General features: G+C 35.0%; 2 protein-coding genes across 2 annotated transcripts; one reads left to right on the plus strand and one right to left on the minus strand.

Moving 5' to 3' along the window:
• The first annotated feature begins 1560 nt into the window (after positions 1-1560).
• slc5a8l (solute carrier family 5 member 8, like) lies at positions 1561-9893 on the plus strand. Its single transcript, XM_023954941.2, has 15 exons — positions 1561-2427; positions 2582-2647; positions 2880-2931; positions 3200-3267; positions 5049-5203; positions 5574-5714; positions 5801-5930; positions 6065-6153; positions 6389-6501; positions 7236-7303; positions 7414-7500; positions 7588-7781; positions 7989-8098; positions 8441-8526; positions 8683-9893. The coding sequence occupies exons 1-15, from the start codon at positions 2074-2076 to the stop codon at positions 8788-8790; spliced, it is 1821 nt and encodes a 606-aa protein (XP_023810709.1). The 5' UTR covers positions 1561-2073; the 3' UTR covers positions 8791-9893.
• Positions 9894-10568: 675 nt separating this feature from the next.
• Positions 10569-19996, minus strand: sycp1 (synaptonemal complex protein 1). The gene is given in 29 exon segments (NM_001104726.1): positions 10569-11417; positions 11561-11626; positions 11738-11845; positions 11908-11979; positions 13237-13380; positions 13458-13544; positions 13633-13710; positions 13800-13892; positions 13967-14077; positions 14140-14256; positions 14353-14415; positions 14545-14619; positions 14703-14795; positions 14865-14975; positions 15054-15170; positions 15249-15311; positions 15453-15534; positions 16117-16220; positions 16626-16720; positions 16963-17071; positions 17167-17240; positions 17306-17372; positions 17448-17506; positions 17589-17662; positions 17786-17853; positions 18325-18489; positions 18566-18609; positions 18694-18775; positions 19865-19996. Coding segments are annotated over 29 exon segments (2688 nt in total). The 5' UTR covers positions 19994-19996; the 3' UTR covers positions 10569-11279.
• Positions 19997-22040: the final 2044 nt, after the last annotated feature.

A 22040-nucleotide genomic window follows, 5' to 3' on the forward strand; every position in this document is an offset into this window, starting at 1 on the left:
TCTATGTGATTTGATTAATTATCAACTAAGACCTCTTAACTGTGATAGACTTGAAAACATGTTCAGGGCTCATCCTTCATTCAGCTGATGACAGGGGGGATAGGCTCAGCAGACCTTTGTGATCCCAAAATGAGTACATGAGTGAGTGAAACTTCTAAAGATGCAGAAAATTCTGTGAATGTGTAAGTGCGTGTTCAAAGAATTGCGTGTATGTTCTTGGTTAAAAATGAACAAAAATGTCAGCAGTATCAAGATGGACTAACCCTCATGCCTCACACTTGTTCTGAACACTGGCAAATAGAAATTTAGAGTGAGTTTATCTGATTCATGTATACATAAAAAGGTACAGATGGCAAGATATTTACCCTTTCAGCTGTAAAAATGCTGCCCGTTTTTATAGTGATATTGAATTGTGCAACCTTTATGATGATTTCACGTATTCAGGAAAACTATCTAAAAGAAAATCAGTTTCAGAGATTCAGAGAATGCCCACATTTCTGCAAAGATTTGGAAAACTTTATTCACAGGAATTCCAAAAAGCTAATTGACGCAAACGTAAAAAATGAATTACATTTGTTATTGTTGAAAGTGGAAATTACTTTTTGAGAACCTGTGATGTAGGTTTAAATATTTTTATTTCTAACAATCTATACTGAAAAAGTGCTCTTAATATTAACTTTTCTATTCTTGTATAGTATCCAAAATAGTCTGATGAACTGAAACATTAAAGTTTGACAAATGATGATACAAAAAAAAAACATACAACAGCATAGAGCACAAAACACAATTATCCTTAAAACACAAGTATTTCTACTCCAAAGATTCAAAGTTTGAACTGATTCTTTAACTACAACTTTAACTACGACTTTGCTTAATGATTATTCAAGATTGCCAAAATTATGCTGACAAAAAAACGTAATAAGCCACAAACATGTGAGCTTGTTTCTGGTCCTATCTCCTTTTTTATTTTTAGTTAACAAGATTTTTTAAAGATAAAGAACAATCAGGAAGTGTAAAAGATTACAGGGCTGGACACAAATTCTGTTTTTCTTTTCAAAATAAATAACAATCGTAATTTTTCTTTAAAACGTATACTTAATCCTTTACTTAAAATAGCACTTATACAACAGTTACATAGATAGTTAGGTTGTTGTGTTTTCTTCTTCTGTTTGCAGCTTCACAAGCAGTAAAGTGATCTGGTAATCTTCATTGACTTTATGAACTTCACTGTAACTTATTCTCTACGCAAATCACTAAACCATAAAACTAAAAGAATTTTAGGCTGCAAATACGTAATATCTGATTTGCTGACACAAAAGTTCAGAGAACAACTTCACACCTTCTTTTATTTTGTAGTATTTTTTTAACGGTTGCATGTTTCACAGACTTTAAAGTTTTAAATGACACCCTCCTTTTATTTTAGAGATAATTACATCATAAAGGATTGTCATCTGTTACAAACAAAAAACAACATGTGGCAGAAGGACCAACCCCAAAGTTTTAGCCTGCCCTCTTCCTGAAAGTCCCTATATAACTACTAAGTAACAGACAGATGTCATTAATGTGTCACTGAGACACTTGATTTTGTGAGTTAAAGAGATGTTTTAATTGTAACTGGATAGCAATCTAAGTGACACCACAGGGAAAATAGCTTTTTTATTATCGCTGAAATTGTTACAGGCTTTGGTGCCTTTTGGTCCTCATTGATCATTTACTAAAGTGAACTATTTATTGTCCGCTCAACACTTCGAGCCATTTAGACTTGCTTGGAATATCTCATTGAAGCACTGAACTGGCTGAAATGGACAAAGTGAAAGACAGACAGCTGGAAATTGTTGGATATATCTCCTAATTGTTTAAGGTTTGAAGGAAGTTTAATAGGGAATACAATTATATCTGTTGACTGATTAAATCTGTTTGGTTTTTGTTTATTGGCACATGCTCTATCGTTTATTGAACTTGTTCACTTTTTGCTTAAAAGACGGATGCATTTGTCAACTAAATCTAGAAATTTGTATTCATAACAACATAAAGGTAAGGCAAATTTTGTAACTTTTCTTTTTAAAAACCACAATGGTTGGAACAGGTGGCCCAGTGGCCACTTTCTCCGTTTGGGACTATGTGGTGTTTGCCGTGACCATTTTGGGGGCTGCTGGCATTGGCCTTTTCCAAGCCATCAGGGGCCGCAAGGAAAGCAGCAGTGCGGAATTTTTGTTAGGTGGGCGACAAATGACAGCAGTGCCAGTGGCCATGTCCCTCACTGCTAGTTTCATGTCTGGGATCACCGTCATTGGAACACCTGCTGAGGCGTACCAGTTTGGTGCCGCTTTTTGGATTTTTGGCATTTCCTACACCATTATGTCCACCATCACTGCTGAAATTTTTGTTCCACTTTTTTATCGGTTGGCGATCACCAGCGCTTATGAGGTAAGGGCCAAAAATAGACTGTCAAAGATATTTTTTTTTTCTTGAATAACCATGAACAGGTGCAGTAGGCATATACTATAAATGTACATCAAGGCAAAGCTTGTCAGCTTTGTAAGGTTGCAATGTTTACCTCTCCTTTTGTTTTTCTTTCCAGTATCTTGAGTTGCGTTTCAGTCGACCCATTCGATTAATTGGAACATCAATGTACATCATACAAACGGTAACTCTTTTTAAACAAACAAAAGACAGCAAATACAAATAAAATTTGAAAGAAGGTTTTCATTTTGGCAATTCTGAAGAGAAAAAGAGGATTGTGGTAGTTTCTCCATTGAAAAACAACATCTGCTTTTTTGCTTTTTGCCTGTATTCAAACTGATTGGAGATATCAGTTTCAAAACACTGCTATGTTTCCATGTTATTAACTAATGCTGGCATTGTTTTTTTTTTTCAAGGCTTTGTACACAGGCTTAGTCATCTACGCTCCAGCTCTTGCCCTGAATCAAAGTAAGCAACATGTATATCTAAAAGAATGAAAGTCTTTTTTTAAACAAATGATCAAACTGGGAGTATTAGGTTCTGTCTTTGGATTTCTAAAGTTACACATTTCTTGGTAAAATAAATAAATAAATGAAAACAAATAAATGTTTAGCATTTTAATACTTACGTGTACATGTGAGTATATATGGACTTATAAGAGTTTGAAGAATTTAAAATTTATAAAATTTAAGTTTTATACAAATTTAAAATGCAACTTTTTTTGTTTTTTTATTAGTCACTGGATTGGATCTATGGGGTGTGCTGGTTGCGACTGGACTAGTTTGCATACTCTACTGTTCTTTGGTCAGTACTATCTCATTCAAAACATATTCTAATAACAAATTTGATCTGTTTTTTTGGAAACATTACTATTTGATAGGGATTAGAAGCAGTGACTCTGAACCAGCAGATGGTTATCCATTTTTGTATTCTTCAAGGGGACAAACAGGTGTTTGATGTGAAGCTAAGGGAGAACCTACAATTTTCAGCCTCGGACATCTATGACTGAAAAAAAAAAGTCTTGTTGATGGTCAGATTTGGATTCATAAACTTGTTTCTTGGTTTGGTTGTGAAATACTAATATGGGTCTTGATCTATGCTAGAACCTATAACCGTGGATACTGTTTTCTTACCTGTCCACATGTGTTCTGCAAAACCTGAAGAATGTCAGTGTTAGACGTAGACTGTGTCCTTTGACTGTGGATCTAAGGCTTTACAGTTTAGGGTACTAGGGTGTCTGCAAACACCAGTTGGATCTTTATCAAATCAACATCTTGATAGAGCAAGTTAGACTCATTTCATATTTTTGGAGGTTCAGAAGGATTAGCTTCAAGTTTGGTTGCTCACAAAAATATTTGAGCAAAAGACTTTCTGTTGTGGTGAACAAAGGTACTTAAAGATTAAGCTCTTTTTTGCATCTTAGACTTATTTGTAGTCACAAGCTGTATGTGATAAAAGGACATTCTGAAGGTTTTCAGAAAAGGAGGCTAGTTTTACCCTTGAAAAACTGGACCGTCCAAAAAGACTCTGATGAGAGATGATGCTCTAAATCCACTCAAATCCAATCCAATTTAATATTTACAGCATGTTTCCAGCACGTGACTTAAAGTGCTTTACATGAAAACATTTTCCAATTTTAAAAACCATAAGAGAAAAAAAGACAAGCAAAAAAAATAAATGTACATAAAACACATACAATTCCCACAACCCCCCCCCCCCAATACACACACACTCTCTGACACATGTTCACACGCACACATTACTAAGCATAACATAATTAACTGAGAAGTAGAAATCTGGCTCTGTAATACCTGTTAAGATGTTTTGTTACTAGCTTAGAGGGGTGGTGGATTAGATTTGTTTTACCCGGAGTATACTTCAAGCCACATTGGCATGTTGTGACCAGCTGTATCCCTGATGGACTGGTCATAGAAAAGATGATGCACTGCGTTGGTTTCAGTGGTGGACAACCATCAAATTACTCATTCTAGATGAGACATAGGTGGCAAGAACTTAAGCGGATGTGAAATGAAAGCCTTGTCAGCTAAAGATAACATCGCAAAACATGCTAATGCCACAAAACATGAGTTTTGATAAGGGCTTCTTTGTACATTGGGCTTAAAAGCTTCTATCACACTGATGTGTTAGTCAATCTCAACAATATGCCATTTATTGTAGAGGAAGCAATAGTTGATGGCAAACAGATTTACTGTAATCTTAAGGCCTGTTTAAATATTTAAAGGTATTTGTTCTTTGGAAACCTGTTAAAATAGAATTTATGCTTGAATGAAGTTCCCTGTTTAAAATAAAGTTTGGCTGGAAAAAGAAAATTCATAAACTTTGTGCTCAAACTGTTAATCACACAACTTTGTCCAGATCATGAATAAGAAAGCCTAGAAGCAAGCTACTGTGGTCAAGTTTAAACAGTGGAAATTTGAGCTTGAGTTTGTGTATCAAACACTGTCATTTATTTGTACTTTTATTTATCAGCTTTCATATTTAAAGTCCATCGTCCAAATCCTTATATTTTTCCCACATCAAACCTTTTCCAGGATAAGTTCCAAATTGCTCTATTTCTTTTTTAGGGTGGCCTTAAAGCAGTCATCTGGACAGATGTGTTCCAGATGGGGATCATGCTGGCAGGATTTGTTGCTGTCATTGCTAGAGGAGCTGTAATAAGAGGAGGCCTGGGTCAAATCTGGGAAGATGCTGGTCAAGGAGGCAGACTGAATGCATTTGAGTGAGTTCACAAAAGATTAACAGATAAGATAATTTAATAGAAAAGATATTTTTGTAATAGTGTTTGTTGTTCCTGTTGTAAATCACAGTATTTTTCTCAAGAATAGAGAACTAGACGTTGCATAAGCTTACAGCTTTAGGGAAACAGATTACCGTGCAAGCATTGTCAACACTTTGTCATGGCTACATGAAAGACTTGCACATTATATGTTTACAGACGGTAATAAAGATATCTGTATAGGAAGCACGCATAAAACAAATGTTGGTGTATCTTTTTAAAACATTATGTGTAGCTAGAAGTTTGCATCGCTTGTTACCATAATTAGCATTTTTTTCAAGGCATTTTTCTAATGTTCATGACTTCACCACAGCTTTGACCCCAACCCCTTAAAGCGCCATACCTTTTGGAGCATAGTAATTGGTGGCAGCATAATGTGGGTTTCTATCTACTCAATCAATCAGTCCCAGGTGCAGCGCTACATCTCCTGCAAAACGCTGGGCCATGCCAAGATGTGAGCACTCCTGTCCTGCAGTATGAACAGTCTGTTCTTGCTGTCAGCAGAAATTCATGTATTGACAAGTCCTGTATTATTTCCAGGTCTCTGTATGTGAACATGGTTGGCTTGTGGGTCACAGTGAGCCTGGCTGTGTTTTCTGGCCTCACCATGTACTCCATTTACAAGAATTGTGACCCACTTTCCAATGGTGATGTCACTGCCTCTGACCAGGTAAATATGTGGTAGGCATTTATATGTGTTGTTCATGATTTACACACTATTTTGCATATAATGTCGACCCTGATTTAGTAATGCACTGCACATAAAAAAAAAAACAATAAACATGGATATTATTTGTCGGTCAGCTGCTTCCTTACCTTGTGATGGATATCCTGGGAGACTTTCCTGGAATTCCTGGCCTGTTTGTAGCTGCAGCATATAGTGGCACTCTAAGGTGAGAGCCAGATAAAGCAATTTTTGATTTATCGTTCACTAATAAATAAACACATTTGAGGCAACCAATGCAAGGGCCTGAAACAATTTGTTGTCAATGTCTGGGATTTATTGCTGCTTGATTACAATATGTGAACCATCTGCATTTCTGAAGAGATCTCTACATCAGTCTGCTGTAAACGCTTGACTTTCTGTTCAGTTTAGTTTCTAAAATCTTTCCATTGAACATTTTCCAGCACGGTTTCTTCCAGCATCAACGCTTTGGTTGCTGTCACTGTGGAAGACTTCATTTTTCCTGTATGGAAAAACCTCACACAGAAACAAATATCCTGGTTGAACATGGGTCTAAGTAAGTTCAATAGATATTTGTTGCAACCTGCAAGTAAAAGTCAGGTTCAGAAGTCCTATCTTTGAGACTTTGACATGGGAATAAAGTGAACTGGAGATTGATGCAACAACACCCTGACTTAATGATGATCATATTAGCAAATGGACCAGAGCTGCTTTATGGTTTCCATAGAAATGTGTTTTTAAAAACTGAAAAAAATCACAGAAAATGTAAAATGCATTTATAGATTAGTATTAAATAATAAAAAAAGGTCATGAGACACCTTAAGACATTCGCCAGGCCTCTATCTTATCTTGTTAGGCTTGGCAGATATTATATAGACTTCAGCTGTGCAAGTAAAAACCTGGTTGCAAATGAATTACAGAGAGAAAACTTTGCACAGGTTAACGCTTGTCAATTCAGCACCAAACTAAAAATCGCTCAAAGAAATGCATTTCTTAACAGTTTCCATGAACATGGTGTAAAGAACTCAGAAGCCTGAGTTCTGAGAAATTGCCAAGTAATTTGGTTGACAGATGTATTGAGAGAAACTTGTACGGGCAAGACGTCTATGAAGCATTGTGGGATACCGTCTCAGTAAAAGTACAGTCACACATTCAAGATGTTTATCTTTTTGTTGCTAAGTTTTGATTAAAAAACATCTTTAGTTTGGAAATAAATAAACTTTTTTTTTCTGTGAGCATCTAATCTGTGTTTAAGTTAAGACCAGTTTTATAAAGTGAATTCTCTCTCAGGTATTTTCTTTGGAGGGGTGTGTATTGGAATGGCAGGAGTTGCTTCCATGATGGGTCGGGTTCTGCAGGTGAACTTTTTTATTCACAGACAGTCATCCAATATTTTTTTTGCTGTACAGCACCCTCACTAGCTGAATGCTGAGAACTGCAAGCCTACTAATAAACATTCTTCTTTCAGGCTGCTCTGTCCATATTTGGTATGATCAGTGGGCCTCTTCTTGGCCTTTATTTATTAGGGATGCTTTTCCGCACATCAAATTCCATAGTGAGTACTACACCGCTGCATTATTTGGCAACATAAAAACACAATGGTACAGGGATGAAGCTGACTGCAGTTCTACTTGCACTGCAGGGAGGACTTGTGGGTATGGTCATTGGTCTAGTGTTGACTCTGTGGGTGGGAATTGGAGGCCAGGTTTACCCACCAACAGCCGACATGACAAATCCTCTTCCTCTGACCACTGCTGGCTGCAACAACACAATGAGCCAAAACTACACAACCACATCTCCCTGGAGCACTTCAGCATCTCTGACCACACCATCAAAGTAAGCCAGTTTATTTTAAACAAAATTGTTGTTTTTCTGATAAGCTTGTACAACAATATGTTTACAATGCATACTAAAAACAAGTGAATGAACGCGGAAAACAATACAGGTAAAATAATCTAACTACCGGTATAAAGATTTGCTTTTTGCCCAAGAGTCTTGAATGTTGGTGGAATTCAAAATACATACTTTTCCCTTTTTTTTCAGTTTCAGGCCAGATATAGCGGATTCTTGGTACTCCCTGTCTTATGTCTATTTGTCTCTCCTCGGCATGCTGGTCACAATGGTGTGTGGCCTGCTGATAAGTGCAATCACAGGTAAACTCTTGGTATTATATGATCGCTGTTAAAAAAAAAAAAAAGCTCTGATGGAACCCTCTATATTTATATTCACAACATATAACAAAATCCAGCAATATTCAGAAAACACGTGTTAGGTTAGGTTACCTATTTGTTATGTAATGTGCTGACCGTAGTTAAGAAATCTTCATGTCTTTGTATATTCTAAAGCTCTCTTATCTAATGGGAACTAAAAATCTACACAAAAAGCTTTAAGGTTACCATATCAGTAACCTTAAAGCTTTTTTTAAATATGCATAACAAAACACTTAAAACAGAAAAAAAATTAGTTGAAGAAAAACAAGAAAATGTGTTTCACAGGTGGATGTAAGCAAAAGAAGATGAACTCAGACCTGTTTGTAAGGAGGAGTGACTTGATGTGCTTCAGGTGTACCAATAAATCAGAGGTAAGATGTTAATTCTCATACATTTTTTAATATTTTCAAAAAAAAAATCCAATGGTCCCTTGGAAAAAAGATAATAAAAACACTATATATATATATATATATATATATATATATATATATATATGTAAATGATTATTTTTTTTTAATCCACTACAGGCGACAGATGATAAAGAAAAGTCTTCAACAGACCATCACACAGGAGTTCACATTACAGCCGACTTGGATGTCAAGAACACAGAGTTAGAAAAATCCACAAAGCTCTAATTCTGAGCTTTAAAATGTGTCTATGCAAAACCAACGTTTTACAAGCTTTTGTAAATAATGTTTCTTTTTATGTTCATTTTTGTTGTAATCTAAGTTGCCAGGAGTTTCTTCTCCTCGTGCCACATGCAGCCAGTTTCCTCATTACTTACATGTATAATCTGGAAAACCGTTAACTGTGTTATTTTATGGTTGAGACGTTTCATTGGAAAAAGTCTAAAACAGTCAATAATAGTTTGTCTGTCAGTGACTTTGAATTTGAGTTCTTAAGAGATTTTAGTCAAATTTGTTTTGTTGATGCTTGAATTTTTTGAAATTTAACATTATACATTTAAAAATAATAATTGTTAAATTGTACCTGCATGTTCGCTGAGATTGATCTGCTCCAGCTTTTCTTTTTATTGTTGCAGAAGTAGTTTGCTTTCCTTGCCCCGTTCTCAAATGTTTTCAGTGATTTAAAATAATACCTGAACTTTGTTTTCTTTTCCCCGCAGAATTGGACACCAAATGTTATATTGTTTTTTATATAGTTTTTTGAGCTTGTTGCTTTAAACCACCTTGTTTTTTCACTATTTGTGAATTTTTAGTACAAATCCCAGAAAAAGTGCAACTATTTTGCACCAACTTGGAATGAGTTTGTGGAAATATTTTAACTATGTAAGAGATCCCATTTAGACTATTACCTTGGAATTGATTTCCTAATATCTTAGGATATCAAGGTTTAAAAGACACTGTCCTATCCATGGACGTATGGGAAAAAAGGGAGTTCTGGCTTCTATCCAATCCAAAAACATACCGCACATGTTGATTGACAACTCAAAATTATCCTTTCAAAGTGAATGTGTGGCCCTGCCAGGTTGTGATAGGTTCCAGCGACCCCTGTGACCCTGCATTGGACTGAAGTGGGGATAGAAGATGGGCGGATGGACAGTTTGCAGGAATTTGTGAAATAATTGTTCCATGGGTGGAATAATTTGTTGTTTTGACCCCTAAAGGGAGCAATCAAAAGGCAAAGAAGACGGATTCTCTTGCTATAAAGAATTGTTACTCTTATTTTTATCAGCCATTAAAATGTTTTTGGAAAGGAATAAAGTTTATGCACCAATGATTTTGCTATTTGATAGTTGTTTTAGGCTTGCCTTTCAGAAAAGAGAGAGATTAGGTTTTAACATCCCAGGGTTTCACTTTGACTGAAAACCCATATTTTCTTTTTAGATAGTTTAGATGAGTGGGATAAATCAAATCTCCAAAATAAACTGTCAATATGTATACCAAATACTCTACTACACAAAGTTTACAATTTTTTATCTATCAAAATGTTTTTTAGCAAAAACATTAGAATGAAAGGAAAAACAGTACCAGAATTTTAGGAACATTGAATATTGATACGAAGATGTTCTCATGTTTATGCAGGATTGCACATTTGTTTCTAACTTTATAGAACTTATTTTAATTTATAAAAACATTTGCTTGGTGCTTTATGGTCATATTCCGCTGCGTCAAAGAAAAATCTTCATTTTACGGTAGTAACCACTGGCCCAAACCTGGCAACAACCAGTCAAATATGGAAAAATGGCTGAATAAAAGATAAAAACCGGCATGACGACTGTGGCAGTGACCATCAGACTTCCACCTCTGGAGTCAACTTAACCCAACATACTGACAACAGTAGACAAACCTAAATGCAAACCACACTAAATGTTCATAAACGTGAAGTTAGAATTTCTTCAGAAATCTCATCTGAGGTTGCCAGGTCAGTGGACAAAGAAACTCCAGGGATTCAAGTTCTCCTCACTACACTTTAATGTTTTCAGTAACAAGAGTTGAGACACATACATGAAAAGAAGATGACAATTATCTTCTACTCTGAAAGTTAGTAGTAATATTAGTTATATTTCAAAATTGCACATTTTAAATCTGGAACTTGCATCTTAATAGATAAAACAATATTAAATAACATGTTACAGTTTCAACACACGTCGAAATTTTTAGTGCAAAAAAAATATGTCTGCTCGACTTTCAATAGGGTTTGACCCCATCAAGCAAATTGGTGTTGTCCTCACTGTTCCCAAAACAATAAAATAATCCATTTGTTCACCAAAACTTGGCATGTTTAGGTTGAAACTTCAATTCCAAACATGTTACATTTTCCATTAGAGACAATTGGGAATAAAGAACAAAGATAACCAACAGCAGTACTAAGTGAATTCCATTGAACTACAGTCTAGAACACTAAAACAATTGGTCAATGTTACTTGTTAGTAAAATTCATAAAATAAACTAAAATCAATTCTGTTATGTGTGAACGTTAATAGAATGAACTGATAGAAGGTGGATCTGCTGTCACAGTATTAATCACAGATTTTTGAACTATTAGCAAAGGAACCAAAACAACTTTTTTTTAACAAATGTTGAAAAGTTCAATTTTAAATGTATTAAATGTATTCATTCTAATAATAGTAGCATGTTTTCCTTTGCTCCAGTAGCAATACTTATGCAAAGATCTTGTCCTGGGTCTTCTTTCTCTTTTCAAGACCCGTGACGGCTGTCCAGCCCGCATCCCTCATTCTTTTCATTGCAGCTAGTTTTAGGGAGTTTCCAGGTGAGACAGACGTGACTGGACTTTGAATCTGAAAAAAATATCAAGTAAAAACATAAGCAAGTGATAAATTAGTAACAAAAGCCGACAATAACCAAAAATCAAATGTGAAAATCTTTTAATTTGTAGTCAGGGACCGTGTTTCAGTGTAGAGCACCATTGCTGTGCCGTTACCTTTTTAGAGAAGTTGACTTTGAACTTTGGAGCACAAACATTTTGTGATGTTCCATTTGCAAAAGTCTTTAAAAAAAAAACAATAAAGCAGTGTCTTTAGGTTTTTTGGCAGAAATTGTAAGAAAGTTAAAAGATTTCTGACATTGATACCATAACAAGTATTAGGATAACACTCACGAGAAGATCAAGATGATCAGAATCTTCAGATTTTGGGTCCAGCTCAATGGTGCCCTTCTCCCACCAGGCAGCTTTTTCATTGAAGGGCGGTGTTCTTATTCTGTAGGACTGTAAAACGAGGTTACAGAGTAAATAGCATAATCACTGTAGAATATTTCAAAATGAATTACTTTGATCTTTGATTGCCCATTGATCTTGGAAACATCCCTTCCTGGAGTTTTCTGGTCTTTGTTCAGAATTCGCTGTAATACAAAAAAATCAATGTCAGCACAAGTTATCACATCCCAAATTGCAAATGGAAAATTAAAACAAAACTTTTTATTGTTCAAACAGCCAATCCACATTAACTTTTAAACTACATTTGTGTAGATGTTAATATCTTGGTTTGCTTTTTTAACTTTTTGGTGGATTGACAGGCAGACTTCATACTATGAGAAAACATGAAATACGATTTTCTGAACTCCAGTCCTCAGGACTCCACCTTCCTGAATGTTTTTATGCTACTCTACTCAAACACATCTGCCTCTGTCATGAACTGCAGAGCTTGATGATGAGCTGAACCAAGTGTGTTTGAGCAGGGTTCCATGGGAAACATGCGGGTCGGTGAGGCCTGGAGTTCAGAAACCACTAATAGTGGGAAAAAAAACACGTTTCTTTGTGGCCATCTAGTGGGAGAAAACAGTATAACAGTTTAGATGGTGTATGGTTCAGGGGTTCTAAATATATATATTTACTTTTACGCGTCTATTCACTAAATCCAATTATTTTTTTAAATCTTCAATTTGTAAATTTCCTCTCATATATTAGCATTAAATTGAATGTTGAAATTCAGAACCGTTTTTATTAACCCTAAGGGAAATTTACAGGCCTAATTTGGGGTACTGGTACATTTTTTAACCACTTATAATGTTAACCAGAGCTGTGACGGTGTGGGATTTTTGATCACCACGGTGATTAACCAGCGACCCCCCCAAAAAAACAACACTAAATCACCCGGCGGCCGCGTCGGAAATAAATACAATTACAATGCAGTATTCTTTATTAAAAAATGACGGTAACAACTAACTACTACCTATCTGACTAAAGAACTAACTATATCAGTGTTGTACAATGTGTATGTGTGCCAGGGAGTGAAGGAGAACACTAATAAAAGTTTCCCCCAGAAACCCTGGAAGTCTGAACACAGGACTAACAGAAAAAGTAAATTATCAGCAAAGATGAATGTGTTTAGTGTGTTTATTATAGTTCCAATCATGCACCATATGCAGAACTTATAAAAAAAAGTGTGGTGATGCGGTTATCGTCACACCCCTGATTTGTTTCCTGTCTTTTTTTTTGTTTTCTAATTAGAGATTATCATTGAAATGTATGTTTAATGTAAATGAAGGTAATGACTATGTTGCAGCTACTTCAGGAATATAAAATATTAAGTAAAACCCCCTGATTCTCAAATCAAATGAGGTAAACTCCCTCCAAAATGTAGCAAGCTTTTAACTTACCATTTTCCCAAGAGCTGCAGTACTCCCACCACTGCTCCTGGAGGGAGTTCTTATGTTCTTGGTAAAATTAAAGATGTCATTCTTTGCAGAAGTCATCTCTGGAGTTTCAAATTTTCCTTTTAGTTTATAAATTGGTGTTGCTGACTAGAATTAGGAAGAAAAGTTCTGCAGTTAAACCAAACTGTAGCAGGCTGAGTTCATTTGAGGTGTTTTTTCCTTACCTGTTTGCTTTTCACTTGAGAGGACTGGCTCGCATTCAGAGCAGATAGCTTTCCTTGTAATTCAGTCAGTTCCTTCTGCACGTTTTCCTTTAGGTTAAACATTTATAAGCACAATAAAACATTTTATTAAAGGAAAAATAAATAAACGTTAACAGCAAAAAAAGCTGAAACAAACCTTTTCTGTTGTTTTTTCCTGCAATTGGTTTTTGAGACTTTCAATTTCTGACTTCTGTGCTGCCAATTCTGCTTCCTGCTGTTTTTAGAGAATAAATATTACTGTTATCTGTTGTTCGTAAAAAAAAAACCAAACATTTCTATTGTTTATCATTTTTAGATTCAAACCAGTGATTTTGCATGGGTAACTGCCTCCTCTTCTTTCTTCATCTTTTCGTTGAACTCTGCCTCCTTCTCTTCAAGCATCCGGTCGTACTGGCTCTGAAAATACAGACAAAATTCTTTGAACAAAAACAAGAGTTCTTTCTAACAGCACAATACTTTCTCAAACGTACTTTGTGTTTTTCCATCAGTGTGATCATGTCTGCTATCTTCTGCTGACACTTCAGTTCTCGTTCCTCCTTGTCCTTGAGTGCTTCTGCAGCTGTTTTTCTGAGATTTTCCACCTGTAGCACAAAACGTTTTTATATTTAACAGAAAAGACATTTTGAAAGATTTCAAGACAAACCTCATTCATCAGCTCTGCTGTAAATTTAGATTTAGACTCCAGATTCTCCAGCAGTTTCTGATGCTCCTCATCTTTTTGTCTTTGAACATTCTGCATTTCTTCTTTGAGACTGTTGATCTAAAGACAAAAAAAGATTACTTCCTAAAACAGCAAGCTTAAGCTTAACTTTATTGTCTCAAGATCATGCTGTTAACTATTGGCACCAATAGTTACCCTTTTATTAAGTGTCCTGGATTTGGCACTTTCCACTGCTATTTGTTTCTTTAGCATTTCTTTCTGACAGTTAAAGACAACATTTTCTTTAGGTTAAATACTTGAAAACACAATAATTAGTCCATCAGGGGACCACCTAATGAACTCAACAGTAACAACAACAAGCAGAAGTGGATTCAAGCAAAAACAAACCTTCTCTGTGGTGTTTGACTTCAACTGTTTCTTAAGTTGGTCAATTTCTAACTCCTGTGTTGACAACTCAGACATCTGTAATGACGTTTTTCAAAAAATATTATAAGAGTCAGTTATTATTGTTTGCTACAGTATATTTCCCATTTTCAGCATTATACCAGTGACTTTGCATGGGCAACGGCCTCCTCTTCTTTCTTTGTCATTTCATTGAGCTCTGCATCCTTCTCTTCAACCATCCGGTCATACTGGCTCTGAAAATCCGTGTCCAAAATGATTTCAATAAAAACAACATTTCTTCATAAAACCTGATAAGAACTTACTTTGTGTTTTTCCATCAGTGTGATCATTTCTGCTATCTTGTGCTGACACTTCAGTTCGGTTTCTTCCTTCTCTTTAATAGTCTCTGCTGTCGATACTTTGAGCTTGTCAATCTACACCAGAACATATTGCTTTTGTTAGTCTTTTTTTTAGGATTGAACTACTTTTTAGAAGAATCTTGTCAAACAAACCTCATTCATAAGCTCTGCAGTAAATGTTGATTTTGACTCCAGTTCCTTAATCAACTTCTGATGCTCTTCGTCCCTCAGCCTTTGAAGATTCTGCATCTCTTCCTTAAGTCTGTTGATCTAAAGACAAAACATCCTCCTAATATGATCAATTCAAGACTAAGGTGAGGATCTGAAAAATACAGCCTTGAGACCTACTAGAACTTCAAGTTCACTGGATTTTTCTGTTTCCATTGTTATTTGTTTCTTCAGGGAGTCATTCTGAAATCAAACAGAATATTACTGATTGAATAATTAATTATCTCAGCATGAGTGTTATTTAATGAGTACCGGTAAATAAATTAACATTTAGTTTTAAAGTGTTAACAACCCACTTTCCAGAACCACAGCTTACAGACTCACCTGTTCTTCCATTTTCTTCTGCAGAGTTTCTTTGTTCTGACTCTCCTTCTCCATGTTTGCTTTCAAAGCCTTTATTTCCTCTCTATTTAAATGAAGAACAATTAAGGTTTAAACATCAGTCAAACTGTTTCACATTTCTATTGGCCTGTAGTCACGTACAGTTTTTTGAAACAATCATTTTCCCTGTTCATGTTTTTGCATTTCCTTGGTTTGATTTACTTTGATTTGAAATGGTTTGATTTGAAATGGTTTATTTCAAGCAATTAAGTAGAAATAATACACAAAAGCAATATAATCATCAGTTATACATTCATACAGTAACTAATCTTAACTAACTAAGAACTAAGTAACTTTAATCTTCTCATTTGCCTGACTCAACTATTTTTAAATAAATTACATCATAGTAAGATGATTATATTTATTAAAAAAATAAGAATTTAGGTCAAGGATCATTTGAAATTTAGTTAAGTCAGACTTTTCTATTTCCATCAGTGGATTTAAAACTAAATGAGTTTCAAACATGTTCTGAAAGGCAACTTTTCTTCAGCTGTAGCTTACAAAAGCTTTGACATCTTGCAAATTTTTTTTTCAGAAAAAATGGTCAAACCCAAAAACATGTACATTACAAAACATTTGTCTGTGTGATGGATTTCATCAAACTCACTTGTAATGCACAATATCTTCCTTTAATCTCTCCATCTCAAAGTCGCCTTCTTCATTTTTCTTCCTTTCAGCAGATAATTTATCCTCCACCTCCAGTACTTTTATCTGAATGTGCGTTAAAAAAAAAGAAAAGAAAAAGAAATGTAGCGATAAAGCAGCTGTTTTGCATTGCCGTGTTGCCAAAATATTGAAAAACTATATCAGATATGTAACCTCTGAGCAAGGCGTAACAGAGGGAAACAAGTAAGAAAAAAACAGAAAAAAACAAGCTTTGCAGTGGAAAACAGCAAAATCTTTCCAATGTTTTATCTTAAGCCTGTTAAAATTTGTAGATTCAGGAAGTCTACTTTCCCATGATTGCAGACAGTCTTTGAACTCTAAAAAAGCAGTGTAATTCTAAAGGCTTAAAAGGCTAAGATTTTCTGCTCTACAATTATAAGTAAGGGTATTTTCATTATACACAAGAATACTTTTACCATCAATAATAATATATATATCTAAATCACTTACTTCCAAATCTTTACATTGTTGTTCAGCAACATTTAGTTTTTGAAGACTATTCTCCTTCTCAGAATTTAAATTCTTAAGAAGTTCAGCTTGTTGATCTGTAAGAACAGCATGTGATCTTAACTAAATAACAATAGACCATATTACTACAGAACATCAGAAAAACTGAGGACATCCCCCATAATACATCTTACAAGTTTAAACATATCTGATAAAAAAATAAGAACATTTTCTTTAATTAAAAAAGAGCATGCAAAAAGAACAGGAAAACAATTATTTTATTGATTATCTACATTTGAAATTGCTTTGATATTAGTTGTGATATGTTCATTAAACTTACTTGTTGACTCCTCAAGCTCTTTGCAGTGCTTCTGAATTTCGTTAAGTTTGAATAGTACTGTTTGAAGTTCATGTTCTCCATTCTGAAGTTTAGTCTGAAGCACTGAAATCTGTGAGGATAAGAGTTGATCGTTTAAAAACTTGGAAAAAAATGTTTCACATTTCAAGAAAATTGATGTAAACTTTGTTTTTTCTTTTGACTAACCTCTTCCTCTTTTGCGAGATGGTCTTGGTGATACTTCTCTTTAAGCTCCTCAAACTGCAGAACATGGTTTTTGACTAAAGATACAATTGTATCAATATAAGTTTTTGTTTTATTATAAATGCTAATTTTGGAAATGTACCTTTCTGCATTTCTTGTTGGTCAGCTTCCACTTGAATACTGAGGCTCTGAAATGCTGCAACAATTTTCTACAACAAAATGTTATTTTCAGAAGTGAAACAATGACATCTTATGCTCTATTTTATACATTAGAATTGTTTTACCTTAATATTCTCACTATTTTCCAGGAAAAGGTGATGTGTTTCTTCTCTTTCAGATTCAACTTAAAAAAAAGTACAATAAAGTAAACTTCTAGTGCTACAAAAAAACCTTGTATGAAATATAAAAAGTAATCAGTTACTTACATAACTGCATTTTCTCTGTTGACCACTGAAATGTTTCTTTAAGTATATTACACAGGTTCCTTGTTGCGCTGTTTCTATATTAAAAATGTAGAATTTTAATATTTTAGAGGAATCTGAAAACTTGTATTTCATAACTGGATATTTCCATTTAACTACATGACATACAGTATGTGTGACAATGAAACTATCAAACATACTTGTTTCTTAAATCTTCATTTTCACCAATTTGCTCCTCTAGCTTTACGCTAAGACTTTCATTTCCAAACTGTCAGGACAAAACCAACAGAAATTGTCAATAAAAGTATCATCAAGTGTTACAAGCTCTAAAAGAATACACAGCATTTGGTATAACAGTAAAACAAGGAAAAGCCTTCATTATATGAATATGAATATGAATGAATTGAAAGTAATGAAATTTAGGAAAATGCTTGAATCTATTTGAATCTAGTGTGTTTTTTATTACATTTTTTTTTACATGTAGAGACCGCTCCAAAGAGCAATTTTATATTAAAAGATCACACAAACTAGACAAAATCTCCTGGCAAGAATGTGAATATGGATCCTGCCCAATAACATGCAACAGTTCAAATCACCAGTATGCTTAGTTTATTACTGAAGTGCCTTTAGTCGTGTTGACTTCAACAAGAGAGAACTTGAGGCCCATTGTGGCAATGAAAAATTGAGTGAAAGGTAGTAAAGGCTGATTTGAATCAACCTGAACATTGCATGCACGCACCTGCAGTTCTTGAATTGCTTTTCGCTGCGTTTCAATTGTTATTTTGCTTTCTTGGAGCTTTCTTTCCTGCTGCATTGTCTCTGACTCAACTTTGACCTTCCAAAACTTGATTTTCTCAATTTCATCAAAAAGCTTGGAATAAAGCTCACCAGGGCTACACATACTCTGGGAAATATTGACAAAAGAAAATCGTTAAACATGTAACTTTTTACGCTGATGGTCTGTTCAGTGAACACCGTACCTCAGCCATTTCCAATGGTGACACACCTCTGGTAGATAAAAGGTCTTAGGCGAGAATCAAGAATTACATTTCAAACTGTTCTTTGACACCTTGTTGACTTAAATAATGGAGTCAGTAGTGTAAAATACCTGGTTTGTTTGGCTTAGTTGGTGCAACCACATTTGTGTTAAACGGCATGCTCTTCTGTTGGTCAAAACATCTCAGGTGACCCTAAAAAAAACGTAAAGTAAGCCTTTATTATACAGCCATAAAGACATTTATTTAAAATCTCTTTTTAATTTATTACACAAACAGTAATTCATGAGGAATGCAGGGCGGTAAACAAGACAAAAATACCTAATCTTCTTTGTGTAATTTATCAACATTTCTTCAAAACTCCACATGGGGAATCTCAGTATTTCATGCAAATAATTCTATCAAGGTAAACCAAGGGTGCTCATTATGTCAATAAAGGATGTAATGGTAACAAATAAAAAGATAAAAAGTATTTAAAATATCTGTCAGCGAACAATCAATGTGTAATACATCACTTAATTGACATGCAGAATGTGCAATCTAACATCCTATGAAAAATACGTCACTGTGTTGAACTACACGGACCCCACTTTCTTTTTCCTTTCTTTGTTTTCTCAGGCTTCTGCCGGCCTCGCTGCGGCGTCCCAGGCGAAGCAAAGAAAAATGGGTCTAGGTTCTTATGGGCTAAAAGTATGTATTACTACAAATTACTACCAAAAAATGACTGTATCTTTTAGAGCTTGTTGTCTCAAAAGTAGCTTGACTTTTACCTGCCGTTATCCCTCAGTATCTTTAGTCATCAGTGAGTTTGTCAATCACATCAGCGTTTTTTAGTAGGAATGACAATGCATTTTTTTTTTGTCTCTATGCGTTTGATCTTTTGATGTAAAACATAGAAATAGTTTGATCTCAATTTTGGTGATTTTGTGCAGTAAAAAGAAAAAAAAATATCTGAAAAAAAATAAGCTGGGTTGTACTGAAAAATATTGATAGGGCAAATTGAAAAGAAAAACAAAAACCCCAGACTACTTACAAGAAGTTATTACAGGTGCGACATGAATATATTTGTTGCTTACATTTAATTTAAAATGTGATTTTTTTTTTTTTTGCAGAAAATGTTACCACTTTTAAAAAAGTGAGTAGACGGGTAATTTATTTAGAAAGAAAACAGTAAGTTCACAGGCGTTTATTTTACCAGCTAAGACGTTTTAGCTGCGTAATTTAAAAAAACAAACAATGTGTTTTTCTTTTAGTATGTATTGTCGTGCATGTCCCATTACTTACCTGGAATGTTTTCAAGCAGTCAATGCTGTTTGCATTGTTTTCCTTTGGCCGAACAGCATTAACCTGGCCGGTATAATTTACTCTGGGAGGTACCAACAGTTTGAAATTAAAGCCATGATCTCTCTCCATTCTGAAACGAAAATATTAATAATAAAGTCAATTGTACGGCTGATAATGTTATGTTCTACATCAATTAAAGGCTGTAAAACCGTCGAGTTTACTTATTAGACTATGTTCTTAGCCTGTAAGAAGTCTCTCACACATACATCACAAAGAAAAAGTTAGCTAGCTTGTTTAGCCGTTCAGTTTTAAATTCAATGATTCTCGTGACGTTTACTAGTCAACATAACCAAAAGTTACCCAAAAATATTTTAAACAGGTAGTATGAATTCTGTTAAACGTAAATATAAGTCAAACCCAAACTGATAAATTCGTCGCATAAACCTTACCTTGCTCTGTCAGTACAAGAAGTCATTTGCCACGGCGTTGAAGCGAGCGCGTGACGGACGTCAACGGTTATTTCAACGGTTGTACGAGAGAATGCTCTTGCTACATAAAAAAAAAAAAAATTACTATAAATATTTTCCCCAATTCAACGCCCATACAACGCTGCATTTCATTTTTGCTGTAATTTCTATAGTTATCTATTTGATAGTTTTATTCATCATGTTCATTAATTCATTAATTTAAGGTTAAGATGCATCCGCTGAATTTATTTTTCATGGCTTTAAACTAAGACACTAACCCACCTGCGTAATAAAATCCAATTAGTTTTCTTTCAACAACAGTTTAAAATAATAATATTAAAAAAGAAAATCACAAAATAAAAATTTCAGAAGTCCCCACAATTGCAATGAGCCTGCGCTGTATTTCTTGTTACCCCCCCCCCCCCCCCAATAAATACATAAATAAACAAAAAAACAAACATAAATTTCTCTTCTCTTGGCAAACTAGTCACAGACAAAAAAAATACTGACATTTAAATCATGATTCCCAGACTTGAGCGCATGTGGAGTTGTTAAGTCAAAAGTAGATAGACATTGATGATAAAAATATTGGATTCAATTTTCCTGATACTCAAAGCACTTAAATCCATAATTGGATGAATACATCCATCCAATGATGTGCAGTGGTGGACAAAATTGTTGGTACCCCTCAGTTAAAGAAAGAAAGTCAACAATGCTCACATAAATGACTTGAAACGTTCAAAAGTAACAATACATTAAAATGTATTGAAAATTAAATAACCAAAATCAGCCATTACTTTTGAGTTGTTGATTCACAGAATTATAAAAAAAAAAAAAAAAAAAAAAACTACTGAAATAGGGCTGGATAAAAATGATGGTACCCATAAATTAATATTTTGTTGCACAACCTTTTGAGGCAATCACTGCAATGAAACGGTTTCTGTATTTGTCAATGAGCCTTCTGCACCTGTCCACAGGTATTTTTGCCCACTCCTCATGAGCAAACTGCTCCAGTTGTCTCAGGTTTGACGGGTGTCTTCTCCAAATGGCATGTTTCAGCTCCTTCCACAGATGTTCAATGGGATTCAGATCTGGGCTCATAGAAGGCCACTTCAGAATAGTCCAACGCTTTTCTCTGAGCCATTCTTGGGTGTTTTTGGCTGTTTATTTTGGATCGTTGTCCTGTTGGAGGACCCATGACCTGCGAATGAGACCAAGCTTTCCGACACTAGGCAGCACATTTCTATCCAGAATGCCTTGATAATCTGGAGATTTCATTTGACCTTGCACAACTTCAAGACACCCTGTGACAGATGCAGCAAAGCAGCCCCAAAACAGAACTGAGCATCCTCCATGTTCACAGTCGGGACAGTGTTCTTTTCCTTGTATGCTTCATTTTTGAGTCTACGAACATAAAGCTGTTGTGCCTTACCAAAAAGCTCCAGTTTTGTCTCATCTGTTCCCAGAAGCTTTGTGGCTTGTCAACATGCATTTTTGCAAATTCCAGTCTGGCTTTTTTATGATTTCCTTTCAACAGTGGTGTCCTCCTTGGTCGTCTCCCATGAAGTCCACTGTGGCTCAAACAACCACGAATGGTGCGATCTGACACTGATGGACCTTGATCTAGGAGTTCACCTTTAATATCTTTGGAGGTTGTTCTGGGCTCTTTGGACATCAATTTTCCTCTTCCGGCCACGTCCAGGGAGGTT

This window comes from Oryzias latipes, chromosome 5 (assembly GCF_053564925.1).
Source record: "Oryzias latipes strain Hd-rR chromosome 5, Olatipes_Hd-rR_3.1".
Taxonomy (NCBI): domain Eukaryota; kingdom Metazoa; phylum Chordata; class Actinopteri; order Beloniformes; family Adrianichthyidae; genus Oryzias; species Oryzias latipes.

Excerpts from the sequence above, each read along its gene's own strand:
- slc5a8l (XM_023954941.2), top strand. The coding sequence starts at position 2,074 with ATGGTTGGAACAGGTGGCCCAGTGGCCACTTTCTCCGTTTGGGACTAT. Across the intron at positions 7,782-7,988 it reads TCTCTGACCACACCATCAAA|TTTCAGGCCAGATATAGCGG; the intron begins GTAAGCCAGTTT and ends CTTTTTTTTCAG. Across the intron at positions 8,099-8,440 it reads GCTGATAAGTGCAATCACAG|GTGGATGTAAGCAAAAGAAG; the intron begins GTAAACTCTTGG and ends TGTGTTTCACAG.